General features: G+C 43.8%; 1 protein-coding gene across 1 annotated transcript in view; it reads left to right on the top strand.

The window, feature by feature from the left end:
- The window catches only part of LOC310867595 (ankyrin repeat domain-containing protein 33B-like), a 43,837-nt gene extending 21,317 nt beyond the window's left edge, over positions 1 to 22,520 (top strand). Inside the window, exons 3-8 of the mRNA XM_083777710.1 lie at positions 5,296 to 5,425; positions 7,519 to 7,659; positions 8,888 to 9,029; positions 16,541 to 16,739; positions 20,659 to 21,082; positions 22,135 to 22,520. Of these exons, the coding sequence (XP_083633836.1) occupies positions 5,296 to 5,425; positions 7,519 to 7,659; positions 8,888 to 9,029; positions 16,541 to 16,739; positions 20,659 to 21,082; positions 22,135 to 22,250 (1,152 nt within the window). The 3' untranslated portion in view covers positions 22,251 to 22,520. The remainder of the gene's footprint in view (positions 1 to 5,295; positions 5,426 to 7,518; positions 7,660 to 8,887; positions 9,030 to 16,540; positions 16,740 to 20,658; positions 21,083 to 22,134) is intronic.
- Positions 22,521 to 22,865: the final 345 nt, after the last annotated feature.

Genomic DNA, 22,865 nt, shown 5'->3' with positions numbered 1-22,865 from the left:
GGTTTCTAAAAATGACTCGATCAATGATCGCCGATCGGCTCAATTTACACGATCTGGAGGAACCAATACTTTTATACCATTTAACCCATTCTGGACGGGAACCCCTTTTGGTGTTTTAACTAAGCATTATGTTATACTTTAGCTATTGAAAAATAGCAGATCTACAAGCTCATAGTTACGAGCTTGTAGGTCTGCTATTTTTGAAAAGTCGTGAAAATGCTTTCTTTCAGAAGACTTTGTGTCAAGGGGTATAAAAGTCAATCAGATATACTGTATACTGGTATAATATTATTTTGCATCTTTGCGACAGGCCTAAACATTCCTCCCCACACACACAGGAACAGTTTCGACATCTAATCATTTTCAAAATATTCAAATTTTATCCTTTTTACGCACAAGATCGGTGTCGGGCCGATCATGAGGAAAACAATCGTGTGATTGGGATCGGTCCCCAAAAAACCTCATTGGAGCTCCTCTAGTAATGTCTCAACTCCTACAAGTCCATGTGCTTGCCAAGGGGGGGGGGGGGGGGGGGGTGCTACTTGTGAGGGCTAAATGTCTCCAGGATTGTATTAGAATGTGAGACACAGACATTGTGAGGACAATGTGTGACGTGCATTTGGCTGGGTTCAGCTACAGTGCATGCTTCTAAAAGCCACAACAAGGCCCCTGTGCATGCGTGAACTAATCAGGCAGTTCTTAGAAAACGTATCCTATTATATTATGCTGTGTGTCTGTGTGCTTCACACCTCTCTCTCTGTCTCTCTCTCTCTGTCTCTGTCTGTCTGTCTGTCTGCTGTACACCTCTCTCTCTCTATCTCTCTCTCTCTCTCTGGCTGCATGTCTCTGTATCATGCTACGTGTGCAGTAGCGGTTACAATGTCCCACGGGCCCTGAGGCGAGATTGACAACCCGGGCCTCCATTACTACTATGTTTTACTTAATTTAACTGCAACGTACACATACTCTGAAGTCTCGAATTCTAAATTTACTTCAGTGGACGTACAAAAATATTGGTCCTATCAAAACCTACCAAAAGTATTAACTCTTAAGGTGGTTGCACACTGGACGCATTTTTCGGAAAACCGATGGAGAAACGCTGCTAAAAATCAGAAAATCGCGCCCGGTGTGTGGGGGCCGCTATAGCATTAATTGATCATTTATGATATAATTCACGCCAGCATTTGTCCCTGTTTTTTCCCCTCTTTTATTTTGAAGAGCCAAAAATCTAGACCGGATGTTGTGAACTCATGTTGCGGGTGTGTGACAATGCAACACCGTTCAATGTTTGCCACTGGTGCTGCTTTAACATGATGCAGAAGGATCACATGGCCGGCCGGCTCGGGGCCGTGGAATAAACCTGGTTTTGACCAAAAATGCCATCTGGGACAAGGAATAGGAGATACAGGCGATTGAATGAAACAGAATGGGTGATTATGGCCACAATGATCTTAATGGTGCGATCCTGTGTTATTGACAGCACTAACTACTATAAAAGCGCAATTGCCGTAGAGCTACGGCAATGGCGTTAAGCATTTGTTTTGCAAAAAAAACATGGGAGCTAAAAACGGCCATGCCCACCAATTGTGCTGACATCATCACATTTGTGATGACTGCAATGGCCGTTTTTAGCCCAATGAGTGATTTTCTTGCAAAACTAATGCTTGGAATGGATTCAGCATCATGAAAAACCCCTAGTCACATGCTACATAAAGCATGATGAAATTTTGAATATTTTGCCTTCTATCTATAGTTTGTGAATGGTATGGTCAATGCCAATTATGCCAATTATGAAAATTGCTCAACAAATACAAGTTAGCATCCGGCAGTTTCTACATGCTGGGGACCCATGCTCAACATTTATAACATAAAACATTGGTGTACTCGACATGTCCGGGTTCACATTCTGGCTACTAGACTATGTTGCCAGATGCAGGAAAAGGCTGCCTCATCCTGCAGCTGCATGCGCTATAGCGTAGTGAAGTGAAGTTTTCCGCTGACCATGGTTAAGCTACATCACAGGTCACACTACAGTGTTGTCACGGCAGAACGGATTTGTACAAGTAGTGACTGAGCTCATTAAAGAGAGACTCTCCCTCACTCTGCTTCTGTCCCCCTCAGTTTGTGTGCGTGTATACGTACGTGTGCGTGCGTGTGCGTGCGTGTGCGTGTGTGTGTGTGTGTGTGTTGGTCGAGGGGGCGGGGGCGGGGGGGGGGGGGGGGGCTGGGATTTCCTGTTGATTTTACTTATCCGGACCTGCGGATCCAGATTCCAGTCCTTCCTTCTTCTTCCGCGTGACTAAATCAACATGATTTATCAACGCCGTCCGCAGTGAAGACGTCGTTCTGTCCAGTGTTGATTTTGACACCAAATTTAGATTTTAGTTTTAGTCAGTCTCTTCAATCCGTGTTATTAGTATTTTTTTAGTCGACGGACATTCTTCGGGAAAAACTGACTCAGAATATATACATGTTTAATGGTTTTCTACTAGTTATCCCTTACCACCATTTAATAATACTAAAATTTATATTATTATGAAAACACACCCCTTTGGAAATAACGCCAGTATGTCACGTTAGTGCCAAGCGGAGAGGCACTGGGTCCCTTTGATTAGTTTGATATGGTCTGGCTGGGGAACCGAACCCTGACCTCCCAAATGTCCGCACGGACACTCTCACCCAGTTGTTTTCGTCGACTAAAACTAAGACGAAAAATGCTCGTCGACTACCTTTTTTCCACTGACGAAAACTAAATGGTAACAAAATGAAAACGTAAGCTATGATGACTAAAACTAAGACTAAATATAGTCATAAAAAAAACTAGACTAAAATGTTAGGAAGGGACTAGTGGACAAGAGATCCATGCATGTTGACTTCCACAAAGTGAGTGAATTAACGGTCACAAATTTGGTCGTTTTGGGTCTGATTTTGTGTGTGTGTGTGTGTGTGTGTGTGTGTGTGTGTGTGTGTGTGTGTGTGTGTGTGTGTGTGTGTGTGTGTGTGTGTGTGTGTGTGTGTGTGTGTGTGTGTGTGTGTGTGTGTGTGTGTGTGTGTGTGTGTGTGTGTGTGTGTGTGTGTGTGTGTGTGTTGGCTGATGGAGGCTTCGTCTACCGGGAAAACACCCAACTTTTAGGACTTTCCAGACCCTGTGTACACATCACAGCCCATATATGAATGCCCACCTAGGCACCTACACACACACACACACACACACACACACACACGCACGCACGTGGGCGCGCACACGCACAAGCACACACATAAAAGAGCAACTATGCTGCCATGAATGAACACAGGTCGACACAGAAATGCTCCCATGAAAAAAACACTAGTCGGCATGGGGAGGGGTGAGGGGGTTCTAAATACTTCCAATGGGGTCAGGACAGTTCACTAAACTCCTTGAAGACAGAACACATGTCTTATTGTTGCTGTCGGGGGCAGAAACCTCCTATCTCCATATGCCATTGTTTATTCCCCCACTGGTGGCATATGGTGAATGTGTAGCCGATCTACAAGCTCACAATGCACCACTTTGCGGCGCGCCGTGAGCTTGTAGCTCGGCTGCTTTAGCTATTTTTCCTTTTTTTTTATGTTGGGAAGTGTTTTACCCATTTTGGATTGAGACCGGATTCTACAAATATCTTCAAGTGTTTCTATATCAGTGGTTTTCAAACTATTTCATGTCAAGGACCCCAAAAATTATAATTATGTAATGAATTGGCCGCCAGCCCCCATCTGAAAATATGCTTCCCCAGAAGCAAAGATATGAGTTAAAAACCTTCGCTATGTGAAGAGATTAATTTGCACCACATTTTCAAGATTTTTCAAAAATAGCAGATCTTCAAGCTCGTACGCGGCACTCTGTGCAGCTAAAGAATAACATAATGCTTAAAACACCAAAAGGGGTTCCCGTCCTGTATGGATTAGGTATGTCTGTGATTTTCTATAAATATTCAACCAATGAAAAGTATTGACAAGAGCATGTGACTAAATAATGGTCTGCATTGTATCTATTTGGACAAGTTTCACATCCTGAAATGTGACATTTTTGCATGCTTTCCATAATGTTCAGTGTTGTTTTTGTTGACTAAAACTAAGTCGAAGATTTTTCGTCAACTACCCTTTTGCACTGACGAAAACTAAATGGAAACTGAATGACAACTAAACTATGATGACTAAAACTAAGACTAAATATATTGACAATTTCGTAAACTAGACTAAAATGTTAGGAAGGAACTAGTGGACAAGATATCCAGTATAAGTCATTTTCCACTTGGTTGCATGCTGAAAATAGCAGATCTACAAGCACACTACACGTTGCGCTGCAACGCGTTGTGAGCTGCTATTTTCACCAAGTGTAAAATCAGTCATTACGACGGCATCAACGCCCACCAAAATACAAAAAAATTGACTAAAACTAAATGAAAACTATTCAAGAGACTATGACTAAAACTAAAATCAAAATGTGCTGCCAAAAACAACACTTTGTTTCCACTGATCTTCTGGAAGGCACACAGACATGCATGGTTGTGACACTGGACTGATTATCATACATGTGTTTATGCATGCCTCCATCTGGTGACACTGCTTTCATCTCACCAGGATTCATGTGGTTAAGACTCCCATTATTCAGATTGAATTCAGAATTGTACTGAAGCAGTGTTGATTCTGTCGAGTAAAACCTAGATCAGTAGGCCAGTAAGAAGGGAATTACAATAGTACTATGTATAGTAATACTACTACAAGTAGAGTACTGAGTAAACCATCACCCCGTGTGAAGTGAGGGGCGCTAATATATTAAAGTCTAACTCATGTTGATTAGGTGATGTAACAAACGGTGCAAACACAAACATTAATTTATCTTTATTGTTAATGGCCCGGTTTCCCGAAAGACACCTCTTACACCATGGTGTAAGAGGTGGTGTTGCACTCCTCTGGGCCGCACACAGAATAATAATTAATTCCAAATATTATTAAATTACATTTCGGAATGTATATGTTCACAGGCTTCTGTGTGCGGCCTAGAGGAGCAACTGAGCATATATGCAACACTCCTTTGGGAAAACCGGGCCAATGGCATCTAATGTTTGTGTTGGGGACAAGATGAAATTATCCCTTCATTGTCAATGGCGTTTTTAAAACAAACATTGAACTAAAAACAAACATTAAACCTGTATATAGGCCCCCTCAGTCACCTTGTGGTTGATTCCTCTGTTTTTCATGCTACACTAAAACCTATTCTTACTTTTCTCCCCCCCCCCCCCCCCCCCCCCTGTCTGTCTGTCCGTCCCACAGACCGGGCTGATGGTGGCGTGCTACCAGGGCTACGTTGACGTGGTCATGCTGCTGTCTCAGTGTCCATACCTGGACGTCAACTGGCAGGACCTCGAGGGCAACACGGCTCTCATCACCGCTTCACAGGCAGGTGAGCTATGTGCACACGCACGCAGAGGTGTCTGGGAGAAATGCGGAGCCCTGTGCGATATGTCGGGGGAACGATGTGCGCGCGCGTTATTTTTTTCATTAATTCATTAATTAATACTTACTTTTACTCACTTTCCTACAAATATTATGCCAGGTTCTCATCTCCAATAAGTAAGAAATTGACATGCACTGCCCAATTTAGCAGCTTAACAGTGTGAATGCAGAGATTGTGGTCCTCCACATTATGTTATTTTATTTGTGTTGCTGTTATTTGTTATAAATATTAAGTATCACATTTGCTTGTGACAGTTTGTGATCGATCAAAATTCAATTAGAAAATTGTGAAATCATGACACTGACTGACTGGAGAGAGAGAGAGAGAGAGAGGGAGAGGGGGAGGGAGGGAGAGGGAGAGAGAGAGAGAGAGAGAGAGAGAGGGAGAGGGAGAGGGAGAGGGAGAGGGAGAGGGAGAGGGAGAGGGAGAGAGAGGGAGAGAGGGGGAGGGAGAGGGGGAGGGAGGGAGAGGTCGTCAGTCCATGCGGCCCCAAACCGACCGCAGCTTAAATAGGTGAAAAATAAACTGCGACGGAACGGGCTGCAATCTGCGATGCGATATCTTTCAGGGAGAACTCCCGGGGCCTCTAGCCGCCGTGCGTAGCGCTAATAACCGCCCCTGCCTATTTTAGCTCCGACTCTGAGATGGAAAGTGTTTTAAAAAAAACAAAAAACAAACGCTGCCTAGCGCGAGGCCTCGCATGCGCGAGGCCCTGTGCGGCGCCGGCGGCACCATTCGCACTACACTAAAAGCGGCCCTGCACCGCACGTACAAACGCATGCATGCACGCACAGTTTCTTCTTGTTATTTAGAGCAGTGAGGGCCGGGAACCTCCCGCGGCCGTTAAGAGGGCGGTTCCAAGGCGACCCCACATTGGGAACCACCTTTCCTTATACCAATTAAGACCTGGAACGCATCTTACGCACCTTAGCTTTTAAATAACCACTTTAACCAACTTATTTTAAACTGTAGCTATTCAGTATTTCAGCCGTGACGTAAGCACCCACTACAGAGATACTTCCGGGTCCTACTTTTGTGTCGCTTTTGTGTCCCCATAGAGTTAAACTGTGTCCCTCCGTCGGACTAAATCTGAGACGAAAACAACCACGAAAGTCTAATTTTACCGCTTTCCTTGCAACAACAAAGCTACTGGTCTCCCAAATCTGGCTGTAACAGGCCGTCTGCCCCACACTGAATACTATCGCCATTTTATTTCACTGTGTCAACTAAATCCTCATTAAATGCAAACTAGATTCAACATACTCAACCCTGCACACTATTGTACTGAGCAAATGGAAAATTGAAACCACCTTCAATAATAATGATAATAATAGTCTTTATAGAGGGTATGCGCGTGACATCATCATCAAACCCGGAAGTTATGCAGGAATGCCTAGTGAGTGGAAAAAAACTACTTTCTGATTGCATTAAATAACATTAAACAATGTTAAACTCACTTTGCATGTTGCTTTTCCACTCGATTTGCCACTCGACGTGCCATTCACTTTAAGCATGTGCATGCCCATTGTCTCCACATCATATATTTTCTTTGTCATGGACACAAGTTTGTAGGGGAGAGCCGCCACGATTGTAACGCTTCACGGTTGTAACATGAACGTTATCTCTTGGTAGCAGACATGTGTAGGTCCGTTGCCGGAAATGTGTAGATAAACGGATCTCGGAGTAAAAAAATGAAACGTGCAAAATGTTACATCCTTGGCGGCTCTCCCCTACTGTACAGAACATTAATAATTCTACTCGAGTTGGAAGCATTACCCTCAATGGCTTCCTTTCTGAAAAATAACGTCATTGTAAACAGATGGAACAGCATATTTTCAAATGGGCGTCCGCGGCCAATTACATATAATTATGTGGGCATGAAATAGTTTGAGCACCACTGACATAGAAACATGGGTTTTTTCCAGAAAACTGTCAGGATCATCCTCTGGTCTAAATGGGGGGGGAGGGGGGGGGGGGGGTAATGGGAACACGTAAGTAATGTAAAAACGTTGTGGTTAATAATTGCCTTCACCATGCAGGCCACGTGTTGATCACCAACTATCTGCTGAACTACTTCACGGGTCTGGACCTGGAGAAGAAGAACGTCCACGGCTTCACGGCCCTGATGAAGGCCGCCATGCAGGGGCGCGTTGAGTGTGTGCGCTCGCTCATGACCGCAGGTAGGCTGGGATAGCCACCCTTCTGGTGTTTTTAAAGCATTATGTTATACTTTAGCTAAAAAAATAATAATCGTGAAAATGTGCAGATCTCGGAATATATTCTTTCAGAGCGAAAGTTTTTAACTCAAGTCTTTGCTTCTGGAGGGGTTCCTGGAACAACATATTTTTTAGATGGGGGGGGGGGGGGGGGGGGGGTCAGCGGCCAATTACAGATAATTCATTCATTGACATGAAAAGGGTTGAGCACCACCGACATAGAAACATAGGTTTTTCAGGATTTAGAAGACATTTTGTAGAATCGAGCTCTGGTCTAAATGGGTTAATATATTAGCGCCCCTCACTTCACACGGGTGTGATTTATTTTATTTAAGACCCCCTGGGTTCCCTGGAAAAACATGTTTTCAGTTGGCAGCCAATTTTTGGGGATGACATGAAACACTTTGAGAAACCACTGACATAGAAACATGTTTTTTTTTCCTGAAAACTGTACTGACAAGGACCCCCAAATTGACACTAATTAGCCCCGCGGACCCCCATTAGAAAATATATGCCAAATACCCCCAATAAGAGCATTTGTACGGCTCTTAACAGTGATTCTCAACCTGTTTAATTTCAAGGAACGGGAGGTTTGACATGCATATTAGTCTACAGACCCCGATTTAATGGCATTTCTATCTCTGAGACCCCAATTTATATTGTAAAATCAATGTTAATTTAACTGAGAGTGTACAAATGTGTATTTGGGTCTGTAACTCTGAGTGTACAACTATCATCTAGCTAGCTTGTCATGAACTGGCTCACATCATGACAAATAGGGAGACGACACACAGGAGTAAACTTAACATTATTTTATTTATAACTAAATAAGGCTTAAAAGGTGCAACATGTATGAGGTGTGAATGGTCAGTGACATCAGTAGTGTAAAGTGTGTATGGCTGTGTGAACATGGACTGTACTGTACAGTATGTGCAGAAATCAACCGAACTGAAACTACTTCAAACAAGCATAACCAAACAAGCAGTGTGACCTGTGCAAGGGAGAGGGAGAGGCCTCAGCCAGCCTGCTTTTATACCCAAGGGGATAATTGGGACCAGGTGTGTCTCCCTCAAAGAGCCCTGGGGGGGTCCCCGGAGCCCACTTTGGGAACCACTGGGTCAATCCGTGCCAGTGGTGAAGAACCGACATACCAAACGAACCACTGACCATGTGTCTGTTGTTGCCCCACCAGGGAGCGACGTGAACGCCAGGGACCACGGACGCAAGCTGACGGCCAGGGAGTGGGCGTGGTTCACGGGCCGCTACGAGGTGCAATGGGTGATGGCTCGCCTGGCGTGTCGGCCCTGCCCCCGGCAGATGTCTGACGCCTTCAGGTATACTATATAAACCCTTTAGGCCCGACCTCAACATTTAAAAGAATCTGAAATAAATATTTTCACGATTAAAAAAATAAATAGCAGACCTACAAGTTCATAGTGCGGCACTCGTTGCCGCAATATGAGCTATTTAGCTATTTTTCAATAGCTAAATTATAACATAATGTATGTAAGTTATGTAACCACCAAAAGGTAACCCGCTCAAAATGGGATAACTAACCCTGGTGTGTCGGCCCTGCCCTGTGGTGTACATGTGGTCGGTTCATGACATACAGTATCATTTATAATGTTAAAGGTATATTCAGTGATTTCACTCAAAAAACCTTAGGTTTCGTTTTTGGCTGGGACCTAAGCCTTTCATCCAATCAGGATAGAGAGCCAAAAACGAAACCTAAGGTTTTTTGACCCCCAGGGGTTAACTGGGGACAGGGAGGAACTCCTTATATGGTCAGCACACTCTATAGTAGAGAGGATTATCACAACAAAACAAAAAATAAGTGATATTTGAATTAAGTGAAATCACTGAATATACCTTTAAGTTCACCATTTTTTTTATCACAGTAAAAACACATTAATTTGTCCAGGTTTTAAAGAAAAAAACATGTTCTTTTTTTACATGTATTATGTTTTGTTAATTGTTTTGGCATCCACTTGCAATATCATCACGACCTATGTACACATTTTCGTCATGCTTTAAGTAGCACTAGACCTGTACGTGCCCGTCGGCCATCGGCCTACTTGAGAACGATGCAACTTGTCATAGCACCCGTTTTAACTGTCTGTCTGTATCCCACATGGAGATCTCTGTATCTGCCTGTCTGCCTGTGTCTGAAGAGGACAAACTGACTGACTGTGAAAAGTGGACTGGTTAAGTAATCAATTGTCAGTTGTGGGGTTGCCATGGCAATCAATTGGCGGAGGCAGAGGCTGGAAATTGCACAGGTGAGGGGATTTAGGCTTATTAGGCCCACGGGCAGAGCCTGAGCAGAGCCTTTTATGGTGGGGGTGTGGAACATGTGTCAAGTCAAGGTAAACTTTATTGTCCACAAGGGAAATAAAACATCAATGACAACAAAAATACATTACAGAGAAAGACACGACATTACACAATTGCACACATGATGTGGATAATCAGGCCTCACGTAGTTACCGCTGTTTCAGAGCCTCGTTCAGCATCTTAGTTGATGCTGATACAAACTATTTTTTAAATCTGATGTACTTCCACTTTGGTTCTTTGTATCTTCTCCCAGAGGGCAGAAGTACAAACTCTCCATTTAAAACATGGGTAACATCACTGACGATTTGTTGAGCCTGTTTTAATGTAGCCTGCTCATAAATAGACTGAAGAGAGGGGAGTTGTCTTACCCCTATGATCTTCCCTGCAGTCTGCACCAACCTGAACAATTTGGACCTCAGTTGCACTGAGAGATTACCGAACCAAACTGTGATACCAAACCTGACCAGGCTTTCCAAGACTGCTCGATAGAACACTAACATACATCTTTGGTCAACACCATGAACCCTGAGACGTCGGAGGAAGTGCAGTCTTTGCTGTAGTTTACTACAGAGACTGTCAACATGTGTATTCCAAGTTAGTGAGTTGTCAATACAGATCCCCAAGTATTTATATGAGGAGACCTGTGAGATGGTCGAGTCATGGATGACCACAGGCCTGTGGTCACCAATACTCTTGGGGTCAAACACCATCTCCTGTGTCTTCTTAACATTAAGAATAAGGTGGTTGTCGTCACACCACTTTACAAAGTTCTGGACCTCTGAAAAGTAGTCAGATAAATCCCTATTCTTATCCAGAAGGGCTAAGATGGCAGTATCATCCGAGAATTTTATGATGTAATTGTTCGGGTTGCCACTTCTACACTCATTTGTGTACAGAGTAAAAAGGACAGGTGAGCTATGGACATGTGTGTCGAATTAGAAGTCGTGGGGCAAACGGTTCCCGAGTTACATGCATTACAATCGTACACACACACACACACACACACACACACACACACACACACACACACGCAGACACACAGATACTGTACATGGCGCATTTATAGTAAGATGTGGCGTGTCAAACTAGGGTTTTTTATGATTCTGAATCTGAACCCATTCCAAGCATTAGTTTTACATGAAAAATTGTCTCACGTTGCCAGACTGTTGCCTCTCACAATTTCCAAATGCTTCCATCATACTATACAGTCTGGACCAATGGAAGGGCTAGCTGTCATGAGTCAAATATAAAGCAGAAGTGGAGCCTCCCCCCCACTTCCGTTTCGTCTTTACAGTCGCACAAATGTACCCTGATATACAGTAAATAGAAAACATCTAAGCATCTATAGCTTGTTGCTTAGCAGAAAAGGAAATAAAATAATAAAATGTAAAGATATTTTACTCTATATAGCATTCGGAGATTGTGGAATAGTTGTCTGGCTATGCGAGACTAATGAAAACTAATTTTAATATGTTATTTGGATGACCCTAAGGATCATAAAAGAACGATTACTATTGCAATTTCTTTTGGTTCAAACCTTAGATTGACTGGCCTAAAAGTGTCCTTTTTTAGGATCTCACCCATTAGCACTATATAGGGCTGCTAATGGGCGCATGCCACACACACACACACACACTCACACTCACACTCACACTCACACTCACACTCACACACACACACACACAAACCTGCCTGCCATTACACGTGTGGATCTAATTTAGTACCTCGTTAATTAAATGAGCACCCACTGAGCACAAAACTTGGCTAAATGTGCTTGTCAGCGACTAACTTCTCAGCAAGCCATCTGTCTCGCTGCCTAGTAAAAGCCCTCGCTATGCTAGCTCCTTGGTTTTTAAACAGGCCTCGTTATGCTAGCTCCTACATTTTCGTTCTACTACAACCTGTATTTGACGTGCACATCATCGAGTGTGGTCGGTTAAAACTGACCCATGGCTGGTTAAGACACATACGTGGCTGGTTAAGACACTATGTGGCCGGTTAAGACCTACGTGGCCGGTTAAGACACATACGTGGCCGGTTAAGACACATACGTGGCCGGTTAAGACACATACGTGGCCGGTTAAGACACATAAGTGGCCGGTTAAGACACATACGTGGCTGGTTAAGACACACACGTGGCTGGTTAAGACACATACGTGGCCGGTTAAGACACATACGTGGCCGGTTAAGACGCATACGTGGCCGGTTAAGACACATACGTGGCTGGTTAATTCACATACTGTACGTGGCTGATTAAGACACATATGCGGCTGGTTAAGACACATACTGTACGTGAGCTGGTTAACCCATTTTGTGCGGGAACCCCTTTAGCAGATCTACAAGCTTGTAGGTCTGCTATTTTTTTTGAAAAATGACTGACGACTGACATAGAATCAGAAAACTGTCAGGATGTAGAAGACATTTTTAGAATCTCATCTCAGGTCAAAATGGGTTAAGACACATACGTGGCCGGTGAAGACACATACGTGGCCGGTGAAGACACATACAGTATGTGGCCGGTGAAGACACATACGTGGCCGGTTAGGACACATATTGAGCTGGTTAAGACACATACTGTACGTGAGCTGGTGAAGACACATACGTGGCCGTTTAGGACACATACGTGAGCTGGTTAAGACACATATGTGAGCTGGTTAAGACACATATGTGGCTGGTTAAGACTCACCCGAGTTGTGAATGTGTAGATCTGCCAAGATCTGACAAAATGTGAACATTTTGGAATAAGTGTGAAACATTTTATCAACACACTGAACACATTTTCAGATAGATAGATACTTTATTTGTCCTTTCGGAAATTTGTCTTGTGCACAGCAATCAGGATACAGAAAACATAAAATTCAATTAAATTAAATGCAAAGGGCCACCAGTCATAGTTCCAAGAGGCATCACATCACACTTTATGCACAGAACTGAGATGGAGGTCGTTCTGCGGCCAAACACAATGTTAATCATAATAACCTTTGTTGTCCCGAAGGAAATTTGTCTTCACAGTCTGTTCAAACAAACTCCCACATCAAAAACAACACAGAGCACATAACAATACAAAAACATGAGGTCCCCACTGTGTACAGAACCATCCTATCGGCGGGGCGGTTTTGTTTAATGCCGCGATGGCTGAGCGGACAAAACTCCTTCTAAAACTGACCTATTTTCCATGGCAAGGTATCTTTGTCCAGATGCAGATGTCACAACTTGAAAAATCTCTGTTGGAACAACATCTCTTTTTTTCTCTGGAAGATATTCCCCACTAAAACGAAAGCGATGCAGAGGATGATCAGTGTCATTTGATATCGAAAGTGCTATGCCGTGTGATGGCCTTATTGTTCATTTCAGACAGTGTGGGTGTGGGAAGTCCGACGGTCATTGTCCTTGACGTGAGAATGTATGAGAACCAACGTGATGAGAGGTGCTCTATGTAGAATTTTAATTGTCTTCTCGTCTGGGCGTTTGAAAAAGCACATTTCTTTGTTTTTTTTTTAAATGAAAGACAATCTTGGCATGGGTTCCTTTTTATGGCGGAAGAAGTTAATTTGTGGAGATTAAACGATTCTGGGCGGGAACTCCTTGGTGTTTTAAGCATTATGTTATACTTTAGCTGTTGAAAAATAGCAAGCTCTGTGCCGCGCTACGAGCTTGTAGATCAGCTATTTTTTTTTAATCGTGAAAATTTAGTGCAAATCTTTGAATATATATATATTCTTTCAGAGCCAACGTTTTTAACTCAAATCTTTGCTTCTGGGGGGGTCCCTGTATCATCATATTTTCAGATGGGGGTCGGCGACCAATTACATATAATCTTGGGGGTTCTTGACATGAAAATGTTTGAAAACGACTGAGGGACATGGGTTTTTCAGGATTTAGAAAACATTAATTTTGTAGAAGGTCTAAATTCCCAGGTCTAAATGTGTTCGTAGCCTGCCAGACAGACTGCTTCACACGTCTATGTGGTACATAAAGTATAGTCTAGTATAGGCAGCCTGCCTGTAGCAACACATCAACAAGGCTTAAACATAACCTGTCAGATCATAATAATATGCATGCGTGGAAATGATAAAACCCTCCATAATGCTGTCAGTAAAAAATGGAGAAGACATAATATATTTGCTGTCTGACAGAAACCATGTATCAATAGTTTTTATGTTTCATTCCGTAAATGGATCCTCACCTGGTACGGTACCTCACATGGTACCTTACCTGGTACCTCACCTGGTACGGTACCTCACATGGTACCTTACCTGGTACCTCACCTGGTACCTCACATGGTACCACACCTGGTACGGTACCTCACCTGGTACCTCACCTGGTACCTCACATGATATCTCACCTGGTACGGTACCTCACATGGTACCTTACCTGGTACATCACCTGGTACCTCATTTGGTACCTCACATGGTACCTCACCTGGTACCTCACATGGTACCTCACCTTGTACGGTACCTCACATGGTACCTCACCTGGTAATACTCCCACCTGGTAATACTCTCGCCTGGTAATACTCTCACCTGGTATTTCACCTGGTAATACTCTCACATGGTAATACTCTCACCTGGTATCTCACCTGGTAATACTCTACCTGGTATCTCACCTGGTAATACTCTCACCTGGTAATATTCTCACCTGGTAATACTCTCACCTAGTAATACTCTCACCTGGTAATACTCCCACCTGGTGATACTCCCACCTGGTGATACTATCACCTGGTAATAATATCACCTGATAATACTCTCACCTGGTAATACTCTCACCTGGTAATACTCTCACCTAGTAATACTCTCACCTAGTAATACTCTCACCTGGTAATATTCTCACCTGGTAATACTCTCACCTAGTAATACTATCACCTGGTAATACTCTCACCTAGTAATACTCTCACCTGGTAATACTCCCACCTGGTGATACTCCCACCTGGTGATACTTTCACATGGTAATAATATCACCTGATAATACTCTCACCTAGTAATACTCTCACCTAGTAATACTCTCACCTGATAATACTCTCACCTAGTAATACTCTCACCTAGTAATACTCTCACCTGGTAATACTCTCACCTGGTATGGTACCTCACCTGGTTCCTCACCTGGTACCTTACCTGGAATATAACATAATACTGAAAACAGGTACAGTACCTCACCTAGAATATAACATAATAATACAGACAGACGCAGGTACGGTACCTCACCTGGTACGGTACCTCACCTGGAATATAACATAATAACAATAATACTAATGTATCTGTGGGTTTTAGGAATATTGAACTAAATAGCTTGTGACAAATAACTCCATTGGATCCATTGAACGACATGTTATGAGATCCAGTATTAGTCATTCGTATGCTTACAATAGCCGATTTACAAGCTCAGAACGCGTCGCAGCTTGTAGATCGGCTATTTCCAGCAAGGATGTATCAGCCATTACATTCAACTAAATCAACTGTATAGTCGACTAAAATCGTATGATATTTAGTCGACTTGAACTAGACTAACACCAAAACATTACAGGCAACTAAAATGTGACTAAAACTAATTAAAAACTATTCAAGAGACTGTAACTAAAACTGAAATCAAAAGCCGTCAAAATCAACACTGCTTAGGACACCACAAGGTTTCCATCTGACGGCGACAATGCACTAATCACACTGCCGTATGCAGCGGACTCTGTGTGTTTCCATGCACACTAATGCACCAATGAGTCAATAGACTGGGAATAATCCTTAACCCATTTTGACTTGACATCGAAATTTAAAAGAATCTGAAAAACCTCATGTTTCTATTTCAGTCGTTCTCAAACATTTTCATGCCAAGGACCCCCAAGATTATGTGTAATTGGCCGACCCCCATCTGAAAATATGTTGTTTCAGGGACCCCCCTGAAACAAAGATTTGAGTTAAAAACGTTCGTTCTGAAAAAATATATATTCAAAGATTTGCGCCACATTTTCACAATTTTTCTAAAATAGCAGACCTACAAGCTCGCTATGAGCTTGTAGATCTGCTTTTTTCAATAGCTAAAGCATAACATAATGCTTTAAAACACCAAAAGGGGTTCCCGTCCAAAATGGGTTAAACGACACCCTTTAGGTGCTCGGGTGGCACAGTGGTTAAAGTGCCTGCCCATCACCGTGGAGGTTGTGGGTTCGAATCCACTGCACGGTGCAACAGGGCCTTCCTCGGGTCCACACCCTTCTCCCATTGTTCACTGTGACGCGTTGTGAGCTTGTCTGCTATTTTCACCATGCAAGCAAGTGTAAAATGACTTATACTGGATCTCTTGTTCATTTTCCCTTCCTAATATTTTAGTCTAGTTTTTATTTGTTGACGAAATTGTCAATATATTTAGTCTTAGTTTTAGTCATCATAGCTTAGTTTTAATTTAGTTTCCATTTAGTTTTCGTCAGTGAAAAAAGGTAGTCGACGAATATTTTGTTTTTCTTAGTCAACACGGCTGTAAATTGAACACCGTTCAAAAATGATAAACAACACTCTTTTTGCAGTCTGGAGTGGCCTCAGCTGCGCTCCCTGGTGGACAAGGCCCAGGTGCGCCAGGGCTTCATCACGCGCGCCATGGACCAGGTGAAGAGCGCCTTCAGCTTCGCCAACGTCACCAACCCCGTGGACCACGGCGCCATCGACCACCTGGTGGTCGCCACCACCTCCCTCAGGAGCCCCTTCATCGCCATGGCCTGCCGCACGGTAAGGATGTTCTGATGCCCCAAACCACACCAAAAGGCTGAGGCGGGTTTGGGCTTATTCAGTGGTGGAAAACGTTCTCAAATCTACAGTTGATTAAGTCGAACACGATGTATTTTGGCGGGCCTCGATGCCGTCGTGGAAAAAAAAAGAATCACCTGCTGAAAATAGCCGATCTACAAGCTCACAACGCGTTGCGCTGTGAGCTTGTAGATCGGCTATTTTCAGCTTGCAACTACTGGTAAAATTACTTATACTGGATCTCTTGTCCACTAGTAAGGTAAGGTAAGGTAAGGTAATTTTATTTATAGAGCGCCTTTCAAAACAGTTGTTACAAGGTGCTGTACAATAAAATAAAAGGAATAAAATAAGAACATTTCAATCAAAAGTAAACCAACAATGAAATAAGAAACAGAGCAGCAAAGACAGTACCTAGAAATAGATAAGATAAAACAATACATAGAAATCACTGGAGCAAGCCAAAATGTTTGTGGTACGTTTTCAGTAGTTTCTTAAAGATCTCAAGCAGAGTGGTAAATCCTTTGGTTCGCAGCTTAGTGGCGGGGATAATGAGAAAACCTTTGTCTGAAGACCTAAGTTGTCTCATATTCACCTTGGGGTGCACCAGTTCACTTAAATAAATTGGGCCCAGCCCATGAAGAGATTTATAAGTAATTAATAAAAAAATTAATTGAATTCTGTAGTCGATAGGAAGCCAATGCAAGGCTGCAAGCACAGGAGTGATATGTGACCTCCTTTGTGTGTTAGTTAGCAGTCTAGCAGCCGCATTCTGCACAAGTTGGAGGCGGTAAATAGAGGAGCGACTCAATGTTGTAAACAAAGAGTTACAATAGTCCAGGCGAGACGAAATAAAAGCGTGGATACGTTTTTCCAGGTCTTGTGGTGTTAGTAAAGTTTTAATTTTAGCAATGTTTCTCAGCTGGAAAAAACATGTTTGGACAACCTTTTTTACGTGTGCTTCGAAACTCATTTTGTGATCAAAAAGAACACCTAGGTTTTTTGATACCTTAGTATAATTTGCTGTAACAGCCAAAGACTGCTGAATTTCAGTGGGTGCTCTCGGGACCTATAATTAGGATCTCAGTCTTGTCAGGGTTCAACTGTAAAAAGTTTTGGGACATCCAGTCCTTAATGGAATTAAGACATTATTTTAAAATAGATAAATTAGAATGCTGAGAGGTTTTAAAAGAAAAATACAATTGTGTGTCATCAGCATAACAATGATAAGAAATGTGATTAAAACGACTAATTAAAACACTGAGAGGTAGCATATACAGGGAAAATAAAACTGGGCCAAGAATGGAACCTTGAGGCACACCACAGTTTAAGTGCGCGGAGGATGACACATGGTCATTAATGGAGACAGCGACAGTAGTAGTCACCTTCCTGACATTTTAGTCTAGTTTTTATTTGTTGACGAAATTGTCAGTATTATTTAGTCTTAGTTTTAGTCATCATAGCTAAAGGCTCATACATAGTCTGGATTTTCGGTGGTGGGGTGACCACCGAACTACAACATGGCGTCACGAGCCGCGGTGAAGAGCAAACCACCGCCACCGCTCCAGCCCTTCTCTCTGTTTTTACTCACCACCTCTCAACGTTATTTCAGCTCCGGTGGTCAGCTCACCACCGGAGCGGTGGTCACCTCATCACCGAAAATCCAGACTATGAATAGGCCTTAAGTGTTCATTTAGTTTCCATTTAGTCAGTGGAAAAAGGTAGTCTACGAACATTTTTCGTCTTCATTTTAGTAGGCTATTATTTAATATTTATAGTACGAGGCTTACAGTAAGTCTGTGTTGTAGGATGATATGGGCCCAGACAAAGGCCCAATGAAATGGTTTTTCATATCGCTTTGCAGCCAAGAAGAGCTCACGGCTCAAGAAGCGGCCTACAGTGATAACTCCCTCCCTCTGGGGAGAGTCTCTATCTCTCATAGAACAAATGTCAGGGAAAGCCAACGGGTTTTTGTGCACTGAGCTCCGCGTGGAATTGATATTGGCTACTAGATGGTGCTTCTATTACACACTGTACTATACACATTGATCCCAATATCTCCAACATAACCTGCTCTGGAGAAGGTTAGGTTTGCACAGCGTAACGTTACTATGGCAATGCTGCACATACCCGGTAAGCAGTGTTGTTTTTGTCGACTAAAACGAAGACGAAAAATGTTTGTCGACTACCTTTTTTTCACTGACGGAAACTAAATGATTCCAGCTTTGTAGATAGATCCCATAGGGGTAATTCAGTCGCTAGATCAGTCAACACTTTCCCTCCCTAACATGAGTTAATTGACTGTAGAACTTCCCTCCCGCAATAACGCGTTTTCATTGTTTAATTTGCGTTTTTAATATGTTTCAAGATTTACGGGGTCGCCATCGGACAGAGTGCGATATAGGTGACGCATTTTGATGACGTCATCGGAAAAACATCCGTCGCCCTGGCATGCAAAGGGTTCTGGGAAATTGAGGCACAATGCATATCGATGGCTGCTGTGGCACGCAGCGGCAGTGTTGTTTTTGTCGACTAAAACTAAGACGAAATATTTTCGTCAAGAACCTTTTTTCACTGAGAAACAAAATTGAAACAAAATGAAAACTAAGCTACTATGACTAAAACTAAGCTAAATGTATTGACAATTTCGTCAACAGATAGAAACTAGGCTAAAATGTTAGGAAGGGACTAGTGGGCAAGAGATCCAGCATAAGTAATTTTACACTTGGTTGCGACGGCATCAAGGCCCGCCAAAATACATTTTAGTCGACTAAATGAACTGTAGATTTAGTCAACTAAAATCTTTATATTTAGTCGACTAAAACTAGACTAACACTAAAACATTCCAGGTGACTAGAATATGACTAAAACTAAATGAAGTTTCATTCCCAAGACTTTGACCAAAAACAACACTGTGCAGCGGGCTCCGGTCCTCCTCCTCCGCTCTGTTGTTGTTGATCGCCACTTTGGATTATTTTTTCAACACCACGACAAGCGATAACTCCCTTTTAATAATCCCGCAGTCAAACTGTTAAGATACAGATGCAGATTAAGGAAAAACGTACTAGTAAGCGAATACAGGAATAATGTCACAAAGAAATCGATAGTGAAGCTTGTGCGCAACGAGCAATACTAAATCCCAATACTAAATCCTGCACTGCAGAACACCCACCCCGAGCTTACACCCCCCCCCCTCCCCCCCCCCCCCCCCCCCCCCAAGACCACTTGTGTTCAGAGGAGGGTGATATTTGTCACTGCACATACTCCTATATGGGTGGGAGGAGTTGGACGGAGGCCGTTATCTCACGTGCTACAGCGCCGAAACAGCTGTAAAATAAAACTATGAATCGGCAGGGGCTGGAATCCCGTAAGAGGGCACTTTTGGACGCCGTGTACGACATGGATTTCTGAACAAATGTGTTCAACACAGAATACTGTGTTCAAGTTCAGGAGACTTTGGAGGGGGAAAAAGCAATTCTCCTGAATGCTGCCTTCCGGCGTTTTGCATTTGTTTCACCTTAGTAAATGCTGCACTCGTGGTATGGAGAGGGCAGTCTCTCAGTTGTTTTACAGACGAGTAAAAGGGCAAGGGCTGAAGCCCCCTTTGATGTCTATGTGTGCACGTCCCTGCCACTCACTCACTCACTCACTCAAGGGTGGGCAACTTTGACGATGGAGAGGGCCACTATATTTCCACACTCACTCCAGAGGACCACATACTGTTTTAGCAAAAAGATATTAACGCACGGCTGGTGCCGCATTAAGTGATGGTGGAGGCCGCATGTGGCCCACGGGCCGACAGTTGCCCATGTATGAACTGGCTGACTGACTGACTGACTGACTGACTGACTGAATAGCTCCACCAACGGGGGGGACTTTTATTTTTACGTCCATCCGTCGACAGGTGTGCCCGGAGACTCCCCCGTGCGTGGGCGTCCGGCGCTACGCCGTGCCGGAGATCGTGCGCATGCAGCGCGCCAAGGAGCTGCAGGCGCTGGACCCGCAGCGGAGCAGCAGCCACCAGCGGCTGTTCGAGAACTCCCGCATCGTCTGGGTCGACAACCGGGTCTCCTGCAGCTCGGACCGCAGGACCAGCCTGCAGCACAGGCAGAGCCCCTTAAAGCAGCAGAGCCCCCAGCACTCCCCCGAAGCCTCCACCTCCTCGGAGGCTGCGCGGAGGACCAGCCTCATGCCCCTCCACACGGTCCGGCGCAGCAGCGTCCGGCCCGAGTGGACCGTGCCCACGGTGATGGTGACCAGGGCCCCCAAGCCCACCTACGTGCCGGAGAAAGAGAAGAAGCGCCGGAAGAGCGCTATAGGCGTTATAGGTAAGCTGTGACTATGATGATGATGATAATGATGATTATGACGAGGGACAAACTTATCCCATTCTGGGCCCCGGGAAACCCCTTTGCTGGTGTTTTAACAGTTTGACTGATTTAAAACGCGTAACCCGCATTCTAATCGGGAGGCATACTAAGTGCGCTGGGGGTCGGGAGAGGGTTGCGGTTAGGTTTAGGTGTCTGCCCCGGGGGAGGTTAGGGTTAGGGTGAGGGAGGAGGTAGGTTGTCATTCGGACCAATGCTCCGTCGGATGAAAGTACTGCGCTCATTTTAATCAAATACCGTACGCTGCCGAGATTGTTGTATTACCTTTAGAGCATACGCTGAATTATTTGGGCTTTTGATCCGTGAAAATCCGGCGAAAAAAGGTTCCTCGGTTTGTTATGAACCGATGGCACCATCCACCATCTTGGTGCACCCGGAAGACTCAGCACAAGACCCGCCTCCATGAGGCGTTGTACCCCATTCATTTGCATTGGCCTCAATTTCCCAGAAGCCACAGCATGTGTTGATTTCCGGTTTCGTCATCAAAACGAAACCATCTAGTCTCTAGCTCCGCGGCAAAGACAGAGTTTATTTTTATTTATTACAATACGGCGGATTAAACACATAAAACAAAAGGCGTCGTAAATGTCGTAAAAAGCAGCGCCAGTAACCTGGATTAAACAATTCCCGGCAGGCAAACTGTTTTAAAGCTATTGAAAAATAGCAGATCTACAAGCTCATAGCGCGCCACGGGCTTGTAGGTCTGCTATTTTTTGGGAAATCGGGAATGTGTCGCAAATTTTGAATATATATATTCTTTCAGAGCGAATATTTTTAACTCAAATCTTTGCTTCTGGGGGGTCCCTGAAACAACATATTTTCAGATTACCAATTACATATAATCTTTGGGGTCCTTGACATGAAATAGTTTGAGAACCACTGACATAGAAACATGGGATTTTCTGAAAACTGTCAGGATTTAGAAGACATTTTGTAGAATCGAACTTAGGCCTACATGGGTTAAAATGCTGTGTTGCTGTGTCTTTTCAAAGACCCAGAGAGTGCCCACCTGCTGGCCATCCCCAAATGGAGGTACAAGGAGGTGAAGGAGGAGCGTAGGAAAGCAGAGGACATGGTGAAAAGGAGGCTGGAGGGGACCAAGAAATGACAGCGGTGACATCTCCTCTTCTCTTCTCGGCTTTCAGGAGGCGTATTATAGTTACAGACTCTTATGTAGAGAGATCGTGAAATTAATCTCTGGCTTGAAAGAGACTATTTTTTTTGCCGGGACCCCACTTTGAGAACCAGGGATTTAGGGGGAGCCAGGATTGCAACGTTGAGTCTGAGGTTGTCCTACTCGGAATAGATTACCAACGTTCCACCTGAGCGCACAGGACGGAGTTCTCCGCTCTATCAATTAGTAACGCCCAGCACTCAGGACGGAGATTGATAAAAAATACGGAGATTATTGATATCAAAACTGATCGCATCGCTCCACAGGTTGGAAGCGTCTGTTGCGCAATAATCAATGTCATCGAAAATGCCCCCCCAATTTTAGCCGACAAGATTGAAAATCTTAAACCGTTAATAACTCTTGATCTACTGTAAATCATTCCGTCCAATTCTAAGAAAAGATTGTGTTAGGCGTCCCACCGCGGTCCCGTCGCAAGTCGTGTTAGAATGAATCATACCTGCCGTTGTTGTCGATTGGCCCAGGAGTGTTTTGCCTACATCAAGCTACTTCAGCCACATCCGGGATAGAGTCCGGTCCGTCGCTAAATGT

The sequence above is a fragment of the Protomyctophum parallelum genome (genome assembly GCF_964188405.1).
Source record: "Protomyctophum parallelum genome assembly, chromosome: 12".
NCBI classification, from domain to species: domain Eukaryota; kingdom Metazoa; phylum Chordata; class Actinopteri; order Myctophiformes; family Myctophidae; genus Protomyctophum; species Protomyctophum parallelum.
Note: the sequence above shows the minus strand (reverse complement) of the source record. Positions and strands in the feature narration are given on the sequence as shown.